The 17,094-nt window shown below is 44.7% G+C and overlaps 1 protein-coding gene across 2 annotated transcripts; it reads left to right on the top strand.

Moving 5' to 3' along the window:
• The first annotated feature begins 657 nt into the window (after positions 1-657).
• Positions 658-16,011, top strand: scn1ba (sodium channel, voltage-gated, type I, beta a). 2 transcript variants are annotated; one of them, XM_042108449.1, is made up of 7 exons: positions 658-2,937; positions 8,912-8,971; positions 9,753-9,919; positions 12,306-12,561; positions 14,066-14,207; positions 15,020-15,091; positions 15,334-16,011. In XM_042108449.1, the coding sequence occupies exons 3-6, from the start codon at positions 9,824-9,826 to the stop codon at positions 15,084-15,086; spliced, it is 561 nt and encodes a 186-aa protein (XP_041964383.1). In that variant the 5' UTR covers positions 658-2,937; positions 8,912-8,971; positions 9,753-9,823; the 3' UTR covers positions 15,087-15,091; positions 15,334-16,011. The 2 variants fall into 2 exon arrangements, with proteins under 2 accessions (XP_041964383.1, XP_041964382.1); XM_042108448.1 differs by lacking the exon at positions 8,912-8,971.
• Positions 16,012-17,094: the final 1,083 nt, after the last annotated feature.

Genomic DNA, 17,094 nt, shown 5'->3' with positions numbered 1-17,094 from the left:
GTTCAAAAGTTCTGCCTGTCATTCTGTTAGATCATACATGCCCACTTAATATTATTTCTGAATGCTGATCATTTTGTTTGTTTGTTACACATTTTTTTGCACACTGGGTAACTTTGTCCCATTAAATCAGCATTTGATGTAGCTTCCATTGACCTGTTTCTACAGAGGAGCAAATCTGGATACGTTTTGGCAATGAGTGTGAATGTGCGTGTGTGTGTGTGTGTGTGTGTGTGTGTGTGTGTGTGTGTGTGTGGATGGCTATTGATTGATCTTACTGAGGTCAAACTGCTGATTAACTATACTGTGATCCTCCCTCCTCTAGCTCTGCAGGTCATACGTAGGCCTAAGATTTGGGCATTGCGGGCTCTGGTTGCATTATGATGACCTGTTATTGCAGCCAGAATAGGCCTGCTCATTTTTGGTCACTATTATGAGACAAGCAGCAGAATAATAAAAACATTGTATTTTTTATTAAAAAAATAATGCTTTTAACTCATTTCAGTGTAGGCATTATATTTCATGTTATAGGCCTATCCACAGCATGTGACGGTGGACCACTGGATAGGCCTACTAAATCGACGTTACCATAACAACTGCAACTACACTGATCTAGCTCCCCCTCCATCCCACTACCGCAATGCATCACTCCCCCCCCCCCTCCATCCTTTCCTCTCCCCATCCCAAAGGCTGATTACCACACCACTCCCTCTGCACATCGTTCCGTTTCGCCGATGCACCAGTATTTTTTTCAAGCTGCGGTCGTCCGTCACATGCCGAAGGACGCGCAATATCTTCTAGAAGAGTCTGCGGCTCCGGAATAGCCTGCTCATTCTGAGCGCCTCTTTTGCTGATAGGCCTGTGTTTTCTGTCATCCGCAACGCTCAGCTGTGAGGGGGTTTGGCAGAGTCACTAACGGAATGATTTGTCTGTCCTATCGGGAGGTTATAGGCTAGCCCAGTCCACGGCAGTTCCGGGTGACAGTCGGATGGGATGACGGAGGAAATGTAAAATTTTGATATGGAGAGTATATTCGTGGAGAATGCGTCCTTTCAGTGACCAGAAGATAATTTAATGGGTAAGGGGTAGGCAAACGACGTTGAAGTCTATTTTAGGTAATTCATCACACCGGCTGTTATCATCATCTAGTAGGCTAGCCAATCAACAGAACTTAGAACAATGTGTAGGCTATATAAAATACATGTATTTTGAAAATAGTAGGCTAGGATAGCTTAGACCCCGAGCATCGTTTATAGTTGTTGGTAAAGCACCGGCATCGTGGCTTATACTGTAGGCTACAACTGATATCACTGTTGCTGTCGGTTAAAATACACTGTTGAGTAAATCGTGAGCCTCACCAGTCGTGAACAGAATCTGTTTCCAGAACAGGTTGAAGGGGCTCTAGAAACAAACAGCTAGCCTATAGCACACATGGTGCTTATGTGCCCAAATAAATGCGGATGATAAACGGAAATTCACACTTGGATGGGCAACTGGTGACACACCATTCTGCGAGGAACAGGTATACTGTAGCTGGAACCTAACACCAGTAGATTATTTTACAAAAAAATGTTATTTGTATATATCATAACATAGTGCAAGATTAAAACAATTGATTGTTAATACTAGCATGTGTTGCATGCATTAGATGTGTTTTTAAGCTATGTAGTTTAGATGTGTACATGGACTATACTGAAGAGCAATATGAGCAGAAAGCAGCAATAATATTAATGTTAATGCTAATGCACACCTAGAGCCAAAGACATGAATATGTCCATGCTTCCATTTGTCACTACTATCACTCACTGTGAATTTCTTAGTTGCTTAAAAGTCTACTCAGGTCAGACACATTATCAAAAGCTACAGACAGAGATATAATATTCATATGTAAGAAATTTCCAAACCATCGGCTATCTTTGAACATCTTTGTCTTCCACACATTGCACAAATTCCATGAGGCATTTACAGCTCACGTCTGTATTACATGTTTAAACCATAAACCTAACACACAAGTCTTCCTAAAATTCATGTTCTACATCATTGCAATCACTGGTGAAAACTTTGGAGAAGGACACTGAAAACAGCACGAACTTGTATTTTTTTCTCAAAGCAAGAAGGACGAACTGTGGACTAAATTGTAAGGAACTGAACTGAGCTGTGGACTAGCTTTATCTGGGCAGACGCCGGCTATCACACAAGTGTGTGTTATTATAAACAGATGAACAAAGTCTTTGAAAACAGAGTGGCTGAAGCCCGAGGCTTCCACACCTGCCCCTCCTTTCCTTTTGTTCCCTGAGCCATCAGATACTAGACGACTAGAGGCGTGCAGCACGCGGGACAGCCCGAGCCAAGATCCAAGACAGGCCGGTGAAAGACCGCAGGGTAGGCCTCGGACTGGAACTAAGAACTGACCTGATCTTGGTGATCAGAGTCATCCCACAGCACAACCCCCCCACCTCCCTCAGACTGGGGAGGAAGAGCCAGAGGAGGAGGAGGAGGAGGAGAAAGAGACACGCCCTTTGATCACAGACACTTCCCAAGACAGACTCCCCCACACCACCCCACCCCACCCGACCTCCACCCCAACCCCAGCTCCTTGTGTGGTCACACGGGGGTCGAGTCGCGGTCCAGTTTTTTCCTGTTCTCTTCTCTGTTGTGATTTTCTCCTTCAGCACGTTCTGGAGTTGGGTTGGACCAACCAACACGCTTTCTTCACAGAGAGCCCTCGCCTCGTGGCAGACTACCTGCTCACATCCACATCTCCCCCCTGCCAGGGGGTGTGTGAGCACACACAACCGTGTGTGTGTGTGTGTGTGTGTGAGAGAGAGAGAGAGAGTGTGTGAGTCTGTGTGTGTGTGAGAGAGAGAAAGAGACGCCTCTTCATGATGATGTCTGCACTGCGGATACTGCTAGTCCCTCTCGCTCTCTGCACTTTGCACGGTGAGTACTGTCTGACTTGATTAGCTCTGCTGAGGCATGCATGAGCCGCTACTCTCTCTCTCTCTCTCTCTCTCTCTCTCTCTCTCTCTCTCCATCTGTTTCTCCAAAACAAAACCCCACTGTCTTGCTGTAACTGTCTGGAGATATTAGAACAGGAAGGACTCCAGGAGGTAGAAAGGAGAAAGCTTGAGATGGTCTCAATGGAGCTGGGTTGAATGGAGCATGTTCATCTCCTTTGAAGTGTGTGTATGTGTGTTGGGTGTTGATTCACTATATGCCTCAAAGGATGGATCATGCTATTTATCAGGAACAGAGATAAATAGTTAGTGTAATAGAAATGTGGTCGTGCGCCAGGTTTGCCTCACTGTTACCCTCCATTCATGCCGGTGTGTGTGTGTGTGTGTGTGTGTGTGTGTGTGTGTGTACGTTTAACTATTGCCCAATTTCCTAGATGGCCCACCTTAAAAGCCTTAACCAGATGCTCTATTTTTTCTAAGCATGTCATGAAGTAAAGCCATGTGGTGTTGGTAAAGTGGACGTAATGGGGTAAAGCCACATGGTGTTGGTAAAATTGATGGCACCATCTGATGCAAACCGCCACTCTTAGTGGACACCCATGATCCCTACGTCCGCTTGCGTTATGGTACAAGTATGCCACTGACAGCTTGTAGTCAGCATGTGTAAAGGCAACGCCGGCAAAAGTGTGAGAACCAACAACAAACACTGTGTGTGTGTTCACTCAAGCACAAGTAGCAAGAAATTAAATAAGTCATGTAAAATAATAATAAATCCTAATATCGAAATTAAAATTAAACTCTGCTTGTTTACATGTTGATTTTATCTAGAAATTCAAGGTAGGGGATCCGAGAGTTGAACCCCCCCCTTCTGAAAGCCTGTTTTTGTTGTGCTCAGAGCCTTGGGGGAGTGAGCCAGGCGTTCTTGCTGATGCAGGTAGATGACGTAACCGGGTGTCAAGAGGGGTTGAGCTTCAGATGTGCACGCATTAGAAGGGCAAGGATGGCTTGCGTAGGGGAGAAACCTCAAATGGCCTCCTCATTATTCCACCTTATGAATACCGGAATCCAAAGGGACTCCTGAGGGACTAAAGAGGGGTAGTAGATATCCACTGCTTTGATCTACCAGGTCGGGGGGGAAGAAACAGATGGTCAAACTGGGGAAACTGGCCAAGTTGGGCGAGAGTGAGAAGAGAGAGCTAAATCCATTATGCAACATCAGTCAGTTAGTTGTGTAACTCTTTTTTTGGAGGAAAACACTTCTTCCATGTGGTTCATGCTTTCAAAATGAAAAGCATTTCACTCGAAACAGAGACAGATACGGGAGTCGTTCACCCAGGCCAGATAAGAGGGAAGAACTGGCTGGGGACAAACAGACAGACAGACAGAAAACAGACAGACAAACAGACAGACAGAATGACAAGCAAGTCCCAGGATGGATATGATCCCAATCCTCTGTTAGTGGGGTTTATATTGCCTATTTCTCACCTGGCTCCCATCTAACTAAATTGTGAGCTGATGATGAGGTGATCACTGGCTATCCCTTGACAGAGATTAGCCAATGGCGACAGGTAACACATTAAACGTGATGGATGAAGACCTTGAGGATGTCAGCTGTTACTATGACGAATTAGCCATCGACAGATGTAATTGGACAAATACGTTTTAGGTGAGACAGAGAGGAATGTTTTATTTGGCCTTTAATCATGCCAGCTTTGAGGCTTTCCCTGTTCCCTGAGAATCGTAGGCCTACCATCATTAATGGCTTCTGACAAAAAAGCGCACATTATGCAGGATATTTTCAGTGGGGGCCTGATAATCTCTGAACTCTCAGGGCTCTCCTCTCCTGTCCGCTCCGCTCCTCCCCCCACCAAGGTCAAGCGGCCGGCAGCCATTCGCACGCATGTTTGCTGCTGTGATTGGGGAGGTGTGTTGCACACAAAAGGGGCCCTGACAGATGGGATGTATGTGGGCTAATGCTAATGCTCATGCAGCCCTGGGCCGAGGAGGACGATGCTGAACCTAGAGTAGAATGGAGAGAGTCACATCTCTCACATTTCAAAACCTGATTTAGAAAAACTCATTCATGCATCTACCACTGCAATGGGCTTTTCAGCAGGGTTGACCACTGCAATGGGCTTTTCAGCAGGGTTGATCACTGCAATGGGCTTTTCAGCAGGGTTGATCACTGCAATGGGCTTTTCCTAAAAAGACTATCAAACAGCTTCAGGACAGGTGATACAAAATCCAGCAGCTAGATTTATAAAAACTACCTGAACTGACCACATTACTTCAATACATAAGTAAGACCAAATTGTTCTCAGATGCTTTCTGCTAACTGATCAAACGCACCTCCTTTTAATCATATGCACCCTATATTTTATGACAATTTTAATTATTTTATTTTATGTACTTTACTTTTTTCTTTTCTTTACTATTATTTACTATTTTGTCCTTTTTATGAAGGGCACACTGAACTGCCTCTGAGTAAACTTGCCTTGCCTTGGCTTCATCAGAGACTCAGTACACATTGTGTGTGTGTGTGTGTGTGTGTGTGTGTGTGTGTGTGTGTGTGTGTGTGGTGGGGGTGAGGGGGTGTGTGTGTGTGGTGTGTGTGTGTGTGTGTGTGTGGTGGGGGTGAGGGGGTGTGGAGGGAGCTGGTCTCTGTGCGTCATCAGAAGGCCCTCCACAGGGCTCATGTTCTGGGTGTCTCACGCACGAGCCCTCAGTAAGTGAGCACTGCGTGTGTGTGTGTGTGTGTGTGTGTGTGTGGTGTGGGTGAGCACTGCGTGGAAAACTGCATCACCTCAAGGGCTCCTGTTCTGCTCCCCTCTCTGCACTCAAATGAGTATGTGTGAGCACAGACAGACACACACACACACACACATAGTCACTGTCAAACACACACGCTGATAATGTGTTACTCCTCCCATCTCTGTCATGCATAGTGTAAAATGCTTACTCTCTCACACATAATGTACATAATACAATAAAGTATTTATTAAGAGGATATATGGCAGTGCTTTATGTAGCTGACAGGTCGTGCTGGTCAGCATATCTGAGGCAGCCATGTGGCTAGAGAGAAAGGCTGGGGGTGGTGGTGGTGTGTGTGTGTGTGTGTGTGTGTGTGTGTGAGGGGGCAGGCTGTGGGAGGATGGTAATGGAAAAGAACCTGACAGAGAGGCAGTGAGATGAAGACTAGAAAGTGGAAGATGGAGAGAGAGTGTGAGAGAGAGAGAGAGTGTGTGAGAGAGAGAGAGTGTGATTCCATTATGGTTTTGCATAGACAGAAAGTCTCAGCAGTTCATATCGGAGACGGAGAATAGAGTGCTTAAGGAGCCAAGGGGCCGTGAGAGGCGGTCTGCCTGAGCAGGCGGTCATACTCATCTGACCTGGAGAGCAATGAGCTGCAAAATGAGAAGCTTTCGGAGAGCAAGGCAAGTCTACATTAGAGGGCCGCAGCAGACAGAGCTGTGCCTTTGGGTCAGTTTTAACTGTACAACTGGTGGGATTACTGGTCTTTACTGCTGCTCGTGTGGAAAAGGTTAAGGATGCTTTCATCCAAAACAACTTACAAATATAAATTCAGAGCTTTTGTTTCATACATGAAGGGAGAAGAAGGGTGCGTGGAAATGATAATGTGTCTCCGTTCTTCGAGACCCAGACAGGAAAAGTGTTCATTAATCATTTAAGAGTAGGGCGGGTGAAGAGAGAGAGAGAGAGAGAGAGAAGAGTGCATAAGAGAGGGATGAGGTGAGAGAGAAGGCTTGTAGACAGGCAGATCCAATAAGAGCAAGGGAACTGAGCTAGTGGATATTTTGCTTTCTTTCTTTTGTTCTGTTGAACGTCTCGCTGCAGTCCTCGCTCTGCTACTGCGACGCAGTTTGAACTGCATTCTCGTATCCCCATTGCGTGTAACCACTGGACGTCTGAGGACTGCGGTGTCTGCTCTAGGCTAATTGGGATTGGGTGAGCGTTTTTTGAAGAGACACAGATTGATGGAATGAGGAGACAGCCAGTTAAATCAGTAGCATAACTTGTAGATCCCTCCCACCTGATGAAATATTCAGTAGCTGTGGACAGAGGGGCTTGTGCGGAGATGAAGGAGAGGAACAGGGATAAAGGGCATACTGAACACTCCCCACTCCATCTTCTCTCCAATTCCTCTCATTTGTATCTCTCTCATACTCAGAGAGCATAATTCCCCAGCCACTTGACCTACCACCAGTAATCAGCCTGATCTTTAGTGTTCGCTACTCCCTGAGGCAGTGTCCTATCTGTCTCTAGATCAGTGTGTGTGTGTGTGTGTGTGTGTGTGTGTGTGTGTGTGTGTGTGTGTCTGGCCTTGCTGAAGATGGGGACGTGTCAATGTTGATCTCAAGCAGCAGAGAAAGTGAACACACTATGTGCTTGCATGGAAAATAACTCCCGTGAGCCCTGAGTCCCAGGAATGTCACGGAGGCGACACATTTTCCCTGGATACCGGTCTCTATACATCTCTGACACGATTAGCAAACGTTGCCATGGGAACCCTACAGCGGCTCTTGTTGTTTTACTGTGTTTGTTTGTTTCATTTCTCCTTGTGATGGTCTTGCCCCGTCTTGCCCCTCGTTGGTACAGCTAATGATTCTCTGAGAAAATGTAGTAATCCTCATAAACTCCCAGCAGCCTAGCCTGCGGGAGCAGCAGATTATTTATTGAAGCTCTTTTTTCAGGCAGGCAAGCAGGCAGAACTCCCAGGGGCCATTTTTTGGTGCTCAAGCCCCAACGGAGGCATAAACCAATGGCGTGGATTAAAGGTTCTCCCTGACTCATAATCCGGTGTTTTCAGGGCAGATGTGTTGCGTAACGTAATCTGTGCGCGAGCAAGCGCTCGCATTAGAGAATGACTTTGATATTGCGGGTGACTGATGGCCCTGAAGGTCGAGAAGGAGCCCATGATGGCCCCAGGGCACCCTTTGGGAGAGATGCTGCCTTGCTTATCTGATGCCGTTAGTCTCATGATACGATACGTCCACATGATATGTCTCTCTCTGTCTGTCCATCTTTCTCTCACGCTGTCTTTTCACATGCCTGCATTTAACCTGTAGCTCTCCCATCTAAACTGTTTCCCCACCTCCCTCAGTGTCTGTGCTGTACAGTGTTCTCTCTATCTCTGTCTCTCTATGTCTGTATCTCTGTCTGTGTCTATGTCTGTCGGGCATCTGTGTCTCTGTGGTCTGTTGTGGTGTACTTTACTATACTGTATGTGTATTAACTGTGTTGTCTTCCATGTGTATGTCTGTCATGTGATTTGTGTCTTCTGTGCAGCATGCTCCTTTTGCTGCTCTCATGCCCTTTGTCTCCCTCTTCTTCCTGCTTTATGAGAGTGGCATATGTAGCAACTGTGATAGTTATGTTGATAACCCCCCCCCCCCCCCCCCCCCCCCCCCCCCACACACACACACACACTGCTCTCCCTCCCCTCCCTTGAGTTTCCCTAAATGCTACCACAACAATGGCTGTGTGACTGTTGCTCGGAACTGTGTTAATTCTTCCTCTCTTTCTCCCTGCTTTCTCTCTGTTCTTCTCCTTCTCTTCCTCCCTGCTACAGAAGTGTTTCCGCATTCCCATATCCCGCTTACCTAACCCCCCAACCCCAAGAGCCCTTTCTTTCTTCCAGCTGTGAAAAAACAAACTCAGTGATTTTTTTCCCAGAATGTTCTGAAGAGAAAAAAAGAGCAATATCAAATCAGTTCCTAGAGATGCTGTCCATAACCCAGTTCAGCAGAAAGAGAAGGCGACGATGGTGTCAGCAATAAGATTGTGTATCAGTATTGTGTAGTGGCGAGTGCCTCAGTTGGACTCGTACAAAAGATCTGCAGCAGAGAGTCATAGTTGGAAGTAACCCCGGATCACAGATTGATCTCGAGCAAGAGGACCTTTTGTGTAGTGTTACTGTTAAACATGTACATTTACAGCGGTGCAGATGCTTCAGTCAAAGCTACAGAGTGCGGTGTGAGAGGCACTTGGAAGCACAGGTGTGTGGCTCTCCGCCGATGTGTTGTCTTGATGCCATATATAGACCCATGCTGCTATATATGATTATAGATAAGCTACATAGAGCTCAAATTGCCAGGGATTGTAAACAAAGCATCTGCGAGCAATTTATTTCCTCTCACACGGAAAGTTCTTTCTGTGACTCGGTGACAGGCTAAATAATTAGCGATGGGTCAAAACAACCATTACTGTGCTGTTAATACGTGGCACAGTTGATTGGGAACTAAAAATAGGCACTGCCTTCTGAAAATGAGTGGAAATAAAATATGCAAGACAAAAAAATGCCTTGATATGAGCTACCTCATGAATAATAAACAACAACAACAACGTAAATATAACAGCATGCAAATGTAAGTAATGGGAATGCGCACGTAAATGAGTACCAGAAGACTGATGTTGGAAGTTTCTGTCTCATGCCCCATTGCTAACATGTAACTTAGATGTGGAGTGCTTGCAGTTGCTAAAATGAAAAAAAAATCTGTCAAAATTTTGTATGCATTATTTGAAATAATATCTCGGTAGGTAGCAGTAGCCATGTCTGAGCACATTCCCTGTAATATTGTAGGGCTAGTTTTTTCCGTTTTGGAATCCAGACTAGTCTTGGACTAACCTGAGAGAAGTAAAGCGATGTCACGCTATCCCAGAACTAGTCCAGAACTAGTCCAGAACTCCTTTTCAGGAGACTGGACCCTACACTGTGAAAGCCCAGTGGAGAGCACTGATTGTGGGGTCATAACCTCTGGGCCTGTGGTCTGTCCTCAGCTTGTCTTAGTCATGCGGCGTGCGTGGAGGTGGACTCGGACACGGAGGCGGTGGCAGGTGAGGGGTTCAAGATGGGCTGCATCTCCTGCAAGCTGAGGGGGGAGGTGGAGGCCACCGCCACAGTGGACTGGTACTTCATGGCCAAGGGAGAGAGAGAATTCTCCCATGTGAGTATGCTTCCCACTCTGTCTTGCTCAGACATTAAAGATGCAGTCAGCAATTGCGCAGGAAGTCGCATACAATCGCTGACTGCACTTTTAAGCATGACCATGTGTATTAGGGTCACTGTTTGTTGTGGGTGACTTTTTGTTTCTACTCATAATGTTCTGGATGTGTTTTTTAGTATGCTGCCTGAACTATTCTGTGCTATTGGGTTGTGTCATGTCAAGTGCCATAAAAAGCCCACTTCAGCCTCAGAATTCATGCTCAGGAAGTTTTACTAACACTGGTTAGTTTACAGACTCCCGTTCATGCCTGGCAACAAGCATATACCAAGTATGAACCTGACCATAGCTGATCTGTATCACCTCTTATACGATGCAAATCTAACTACAGTGGCAGGCACATTTAGGATAGCCCGATACATAACAGCTTTTACTCAGCATATTTTATGTAGTAGAAGTTGTAATAGGAACAACAGGAAAACCAATGCATTTAGTTGGTCTATAAGAGTGACCAGACTGACATCTGAGCAGTTGCTGTTGTCCATTAGACTCATGAGAGGGCAGACACATGCATTTTTTATGCTGAGGTGCTTTGTCTCTGTATTGGCAATTGGCAAGAAAACCTCATCACATAATAGAGTTTAGCCCATTAGCCAGATGCCTTGGCTCCGCTCTGCACTAAGCCAAAGTGAAGCACCACCTCAAGGTTCACTGATAGATTTGCTATGTCAACGATGTCATCCATCTTAAGTTAGTTGCTAAAGCAGAAATGTTCTACAGATGTGACAACGGAAGGCATGACATTGGCGAGTATTGTGAGAACTGTGTCTCAAGATGAGAGTGAACATTTTTTTCAAACTTTGACATTGCTTCAATAGTGTTAAAACACATAATCACATTATGGAATGAGAGATTGAATGTAAGTGTGTGGATGTGTGTACTTACAGTGCACTAGGTGGTTGTACATTGGTGTGTTTGTATGTGTGTATGTACAGTTCTGCTTGGATGCAGCACAACATTGTGTAACTTGATTCTGTTCAACGGAATGTCAAGGACAGAGTCAGAGACAGAGTGAGAATGTGGACAGGGGTTTGACCTTTGAGCTTTTTGTCTATTCTGAGCTCAGTAAGGGCCTGACAGGGCCACAGTGTTGCTGACCTACAATGGAACGGTGACCTGAAAAAAAGGTCATGTGTTTTGACAACTGTGAATGCTCTACCCACCCAGATGATTTTAATTGGAATATTGCTGAAAGGTGCAGCATGTATTGACCATAAAAATGAAAAATGCAGATAGAAACAAAAATAAACTTAATGTGATACTAGTCTTTCCAAGTATTGCTTTGGTGGTGGTTCTTCATTAGCTATTATGTGATGCTTAGCTATGATGTGTCTGCCAGTTAACCTGTAATAGCATATAGTATGTATAGTATATATACTCTTTTGATCCCGTGAGGGAAATTTGGTCTCTGCATTTATCCCAATCTGTGAATTAGTGAAACACACTCAGCACACAGTGAGCACACAGTGAGGGGTTAGGTGCCTTGCTCAAGGGCACTTCAGCTGTGCCTACTGGTCAGGGTTCGAACCAGCAACCCTCCGGTTACAAGTCCGAAGCACTAACCAGTAGACCACGGCTGCCCCTTAAGAGGGAAATTTGGTGCAGTGAGGGGTTAGGTGCCTTGCTCAAGGGCACTTCAGCCGTTCCTACTGGTTTGTGTTCGAACCAGCAACCCTCCGGATACAAGTCCGAAGCGCTAACCAGTAGGCCACGGCTGCCAAATACATTGCAATGCTGGATATTGTGGAAGTTAAGAAAAGCTATTTTAAAACTATGTGTGATTGAGGGAGTGGAACTGAATCCACAGGCCCTAATTTGAAGTGCAAAGTTCTAAGTCTAGCTAAAGCTAATTTAATAACTAGGAAAAAATGTAAGGCACCATAGACAAGACCTTTACCGCAAACATTGAAGAATCAGCTCAATGCTTCCACATGCCAGTCAGTGTCTATAGTTCATGCAAAAGAACGTTGCTTGCTAACAACCGCAGGTAGTAGCCAACACTAGTGGCGAGGTTGCCTAGAAGGAATCGTGAGAAGGATCTCAGTTTCACATCATGAACTGAGAATGATGGCCAGGTTTTAAAAAACAAAAGATGTTTCTCTGACTACCTCAGATGAATCTCTGACTACCTCAAACACAGAAGCTGTGTCACTGATGCGTTTAAAAATACCCCGCTAGCCTATTTAATGACCTTGTACAAAAAAGCACTAAAAGCATTGGGTTCCTCAAAATTCCATAGCGCATACGTCACTTTGCCTCACGGCACACAAGTGTGCCTCAGCAAGACCACTGCATTAGATACTTAGTTTCTTCTACTGTCCCTCCATAGATCTTCAGATATGACCCTGAAGACGCCCCAAAGCTAGACGAACTCGACATCCGTGACGAGCGTTTCTACGGCCGTCTGGACTGGAATGGCAGCAAGAACACACTGGACGTGCAGGACGGCTCTATCTACATCCTCAACGTCACCTTCAATGACACAGGCACCTACCGCTGTCACTTTGACCGCCATCTCACCTTCACCAACTATGACTACCACACCAACACCACCAAGTTCGTCGTCATCAATGTGGTGCCCAAAGGTGAGTGAGAGTTTGAGTGTGACAGATGATGATGGTGATGATGAAGAAGAGATGGAAGTAACATTTGACATTTTGGTGTCGGGGGTGTCACAGGGCAACTGGTGCCAGTAGTGTATACATTTTAAACTTAGAGTCCGTAATTTACAAAATGAGAGGCACAACCTCCAGAGCTGTTCTTCATAGTCATTGGCCAGCGTGTTGAGCAAGCTGAAATGTTGGGGGCGAACAGTTGAGAACAAAAAAAATATTATAAATTCGGCATATTCAAAGAATTTGAAAGGATTATTTCAAAGAATTTGAAAGGATAACTTCAAAGTTACAGATGTTAGAAATCTGTGTGTGCTCAGGGCCACCTAGCTTCAATCGGCACAATTTCGGGATTCAGAGCCGTGACAGAAACTTAATAATAGTCAAATTATTATATTATTAGTCAAATGAAAATTAGGTTATCAAAACCAGGATAGATCTTAAAGACCCAGAAGATCTGACTGGAAATAATGTCAGTACAGAGTTACCCACCTGGTCTCCACAGCTAAAACAAATGAAACACACAGACTAACACAGGATAGGGCCTTCAGGTGTGTAGTAACACTGACAGACTAGACGGTGCTTGAATCACAGAAGACTCTGTGATATCAGGTGGAAGTACAGTGCAAGGGAAATGCATCCGTTGCCCTCGGACACGAATCAGCTAACTGCGCACGAAATGGGCACATTCAACGGCCTGATTAGAGGTATCAAAACCAAGGACGCTGTTACTAAAAGCCACCTGTTGTTGAAATAATTGATGTAACCAAGGTCACAGTATCAAGTTAGCTTACATCAGAGTACTTGTACACAGTATGTGGCTGTGAATCGCTGTCAGGCCATGAGATATTGATGCAGGACAGAGAACATGTTCTGAAGACTCCAGTGTTCTAACTGCATGTCTATTTTAAGGTCAATTTCATTTAAAAAACATTTTCAGTCCAATAAATATAATCCATGTTTCATATAACAGAAGGATCATGGTTGTGTAGTAAAGCAGGGCTGATGATTGGTGAGGGTGTTATGAGTCAGTGACAGTCATAAAATCCTCTAATTTTTCATTCTGTCGATGGGGACAGCCAAGGATAACCCAGTTACTTTACAAGAGCCATTCAGTTTCGATTGGAATTAATAGTTTTTTTAAATGTTTTTTAAGTTAGATTTTTAACAGTTTGTGGTAATTTCATTTGTTGTATTTTAGCCTTTGTACTATTTGAGAGAGATGATGGGAGGCAATAGTCACCTTTTGAAATAGCACATCCCTGTGGCCAGTTAGCTGTATTACAAGTGAACAGAAAATTCAGCAGCTCACCTTGACATGATAGAGTGGACAAGATTATTTTGGATGTGCTGTTGCTGAAGTTGTGCCATTTGAGTAGTCCGAGATGGAGTGCACGTCCATGCACAGCATTCATGCCACTTACGTCTCGATTTACTCGGCATGCCTATAATAACGCTGTAACTTTCTCCCCCTCAGCCACTCGAGGCTTGGCCTCCATCTTGTCGGAGGTAATGATGTACGTATCGATCATTGGGCTCCAGTTATGGCTGGTGGTTGAGATGGTGTACTGTTACCGGAAGATAGCGGCCGCAGGGGAGGAGGCCTTGAGAGAGAGCGCGTAAGTAGCCATTCTTTTAGCCCTGCTTCACCCGTATGCAGTGCTGTAGTCTACGTGATACGCAGGACTACGCAGTATACCCACTTAAAAACATCATCATCTCAGTCTATCCACTTACAATAGGCTAGGATATGTATTAACATTTGGGGTGGATCACAGTATACCCACTACAACTAACAAGACTACACCAGTATACCCACTACAGCTAACAAGACTACATCACAGTATACCCACTACGGCTAACTAGGCTACACCACAGTATACCCACTACAGCTAACAAGACTACACCACAGTATACCCACTACAGCTAACTAGACTACACCACAGTATACCCACTACAACTAACTAGACTACATCACAGTATACCCACTACAGCTAACTAGACTACATCACAGTATACCCACTACAGCTAACTAGATTACATCACAGTATACCCACTACAGCTAACTAGACTACACCACTACCTGTATGCACTGCTGAGTGTGCAGATGCTCAAGGAATGGAGGAAATGCCTCCTGTACCTCCATTAAGTGGTTGACTTTTATTGTCCTTAAGAGTTACTGCAGAATCGAGGGCCTGAACTTTTCTGTTTTCCGTTTCCTTCTGTGAAGTGTCACTCTGTGGTCAGCTTCTGAATTCTTCTGTTTCCCCTTTAGTGCACAAGCACTTCCCTTGGTCCCTTCTACTGTCCTGTTTCTGTCCATCAGAGTCGCTCAGATGTGTCTTTTTGCCTAATTTTCTGCTTTTCTCAACTTGTTCTCTATCTTTACGCATTTTCTGTACTTTTTTCTTCCCTCCTGCCTCTCTCTCAGGGCGGAGTACTTAGCCATAGCCTCGGGGGGTAAAGATAACTGTGCAGGTGTTCAGGAGTCAGAATAACACAGGTAGGTCTGCCTTCAGGCTGCTACCAGAGTACCAATCAGGCCTGCTGCTGTCTGAACTAATTGCCCAGGCATTGTCTCTCTGCTGCCTTCCCCTCCAATGGCCACAGACTCTGCTACATCTGTTCACATCACTGTGTTTACAGACATAATGTATTGTTTGTGGGGGGGGGGGGGCATAACAATGGAATGGAATTTAGAGAAAAAGAACTTGGTGTAATTATGAAGTTCTGTTTGTGTGACAGGTCTGCGTGTGTTCATCTCAAGACAAAGATCTCCACCAGGCCGAACGTCCCCAAACACCAGGCGTCCCCGCTGTCCTGTACGCAGCTTTGAGCCAGGGCTTGTAATTGACTCCATTCACGTCTGCACAGCATCCACTCAGACAGAACAGAAGACCGATCCAATACGTCACTAACACCTCTGGACCTCATAGTACCTTTAATGCTTTGTCCCTCACATTAGATGTGTCAGAACGATGTAGCTCAGTTTTCACTCGTAGATGAGGAACTAACAATGTAATACATGGTGAGAAATTGGATAGCAATGGATTGCTGAAGTCGGGCATGTTAGCTAAAGAGAAACGGCACACTTACTGTATGTCTATTTGAAAGACAATAATCAAAATGGCAAATGTTATGAAGTTGTAAATATGCACTGTTGTATGCTATCACTTGTTGACACACTAGTTAGACTGATTTCAAATGTCTCTCTACTGACTTAACTAGTGATCTGCTTTATGAAGATCAGTGACTGAAATTACACTACTCACAAAAAGTCAGGGATATTCGGCTTTTAGGTGAAATTTCAGGATGAATTTAAAATTCACTATAACCTTTACAGGTGAACTTAAAGGTGCTCTAAGCGATGCCTGCAAACTGCAAACATCACCTAACCAACCACTAGCTGTCTGTGTCCTGAATACCCTGTAAAAAAACGCAATCTCTGTGGACAGCCCAGGCTCCAAAAACGGCAACAAAACCAACCTGGGCAAACCTAGCCCATAAAAACATAACAAACTGTTCCAGCAAATCACAGACGAGATGCGCATTTAGGAGAGTTTCAATCGCACGGGGGCAACACGGGAGGGAGGGGGAGGACGTAGCGAGCTAGCCAACAGAAACAGAAGTCAACAGAAGTGACATTACCCAGCACCTTCTCTAAACTTTTGAACAGTTCAATGTTTCAGTACTTTCTGTGCTGAAACATTAAATTTCACCCGAAAGCCAGATATCCTGATATAACTTTTTGTTTGTTTAGTGTATATAAATCATAAATACTTGGTCATATAGATGCATTAGACATGGATTTATAAGATAAGGTGCAACTGAAAGGCTTTGTCACAGGGGGCATGATCTTGCAGCTGATAAAGTATTCAATTGTAACAGCAGCTGTATATGATTGGATTACTGGCGAGAGATGTTTTGTGTAAACAGAGCTTCCTTCTGATAGCATGCAGGTCTATATGCAGTGACGGTACAATTTCTACTAAACTATAATAACCTAACTGAGATGTTAGACATTCCTCTTTGTTGACCATCACATAAAGCACATCATGGCCATTTGGGCACAAGCGCACACCCCACAGTTGTACAGCTCTCCTGTACCTCTCTCCACTCAGAACACTACCCCTAAAACATCTCACTCGTGTAAATATTTAAATATAATGTACTACTTATTCTCTGATGCAATGGAATTGTACGGATGACACTAGTGGTCAGTTTTGATAAGGTTTTATCTTTTGCTAAAAACACTTCACTAACTCTTCACTAACAAACATACTCTACCCTATTAACAGAGGTGGTCCACATATTAACTTAGCATGCATTTTAACATTTTATTAAATGTTGTAGCTAAGCATCCACTGAAAAAAGTCCCATTGGCCCAAGGCCTCCTCAGCTATGTTGAGAAATGCTATGGGTCTAATGGAGGCCTGGTTAGCTATGTTGAGAAATGCTATGGGTCTAATGGAGGCCTGGGCAGGCAGATGTGCATTACAGCGGCTG

This window comes from Alosa sapidissima, chromosome 10, assembly GCF_018492685.1.
Source record: "Alosa sapidissima isolate fAloSap1 chromosome 10, fAloSap1.pri, whole genome shotgun sequence".
In the NCBI taxonomy this organism is placed as follows: Eukaryota; Metazoa; Chordata; class Actinopteri; order Clupeiformes; family Clupeidae; genus Alosa; species Alosa sapidissima.
The sequence above is the reverse complement of the archived record's forward strand: the minus strand, read 5'-3'. Positions and strand labels throughout refer to the sequence as shown.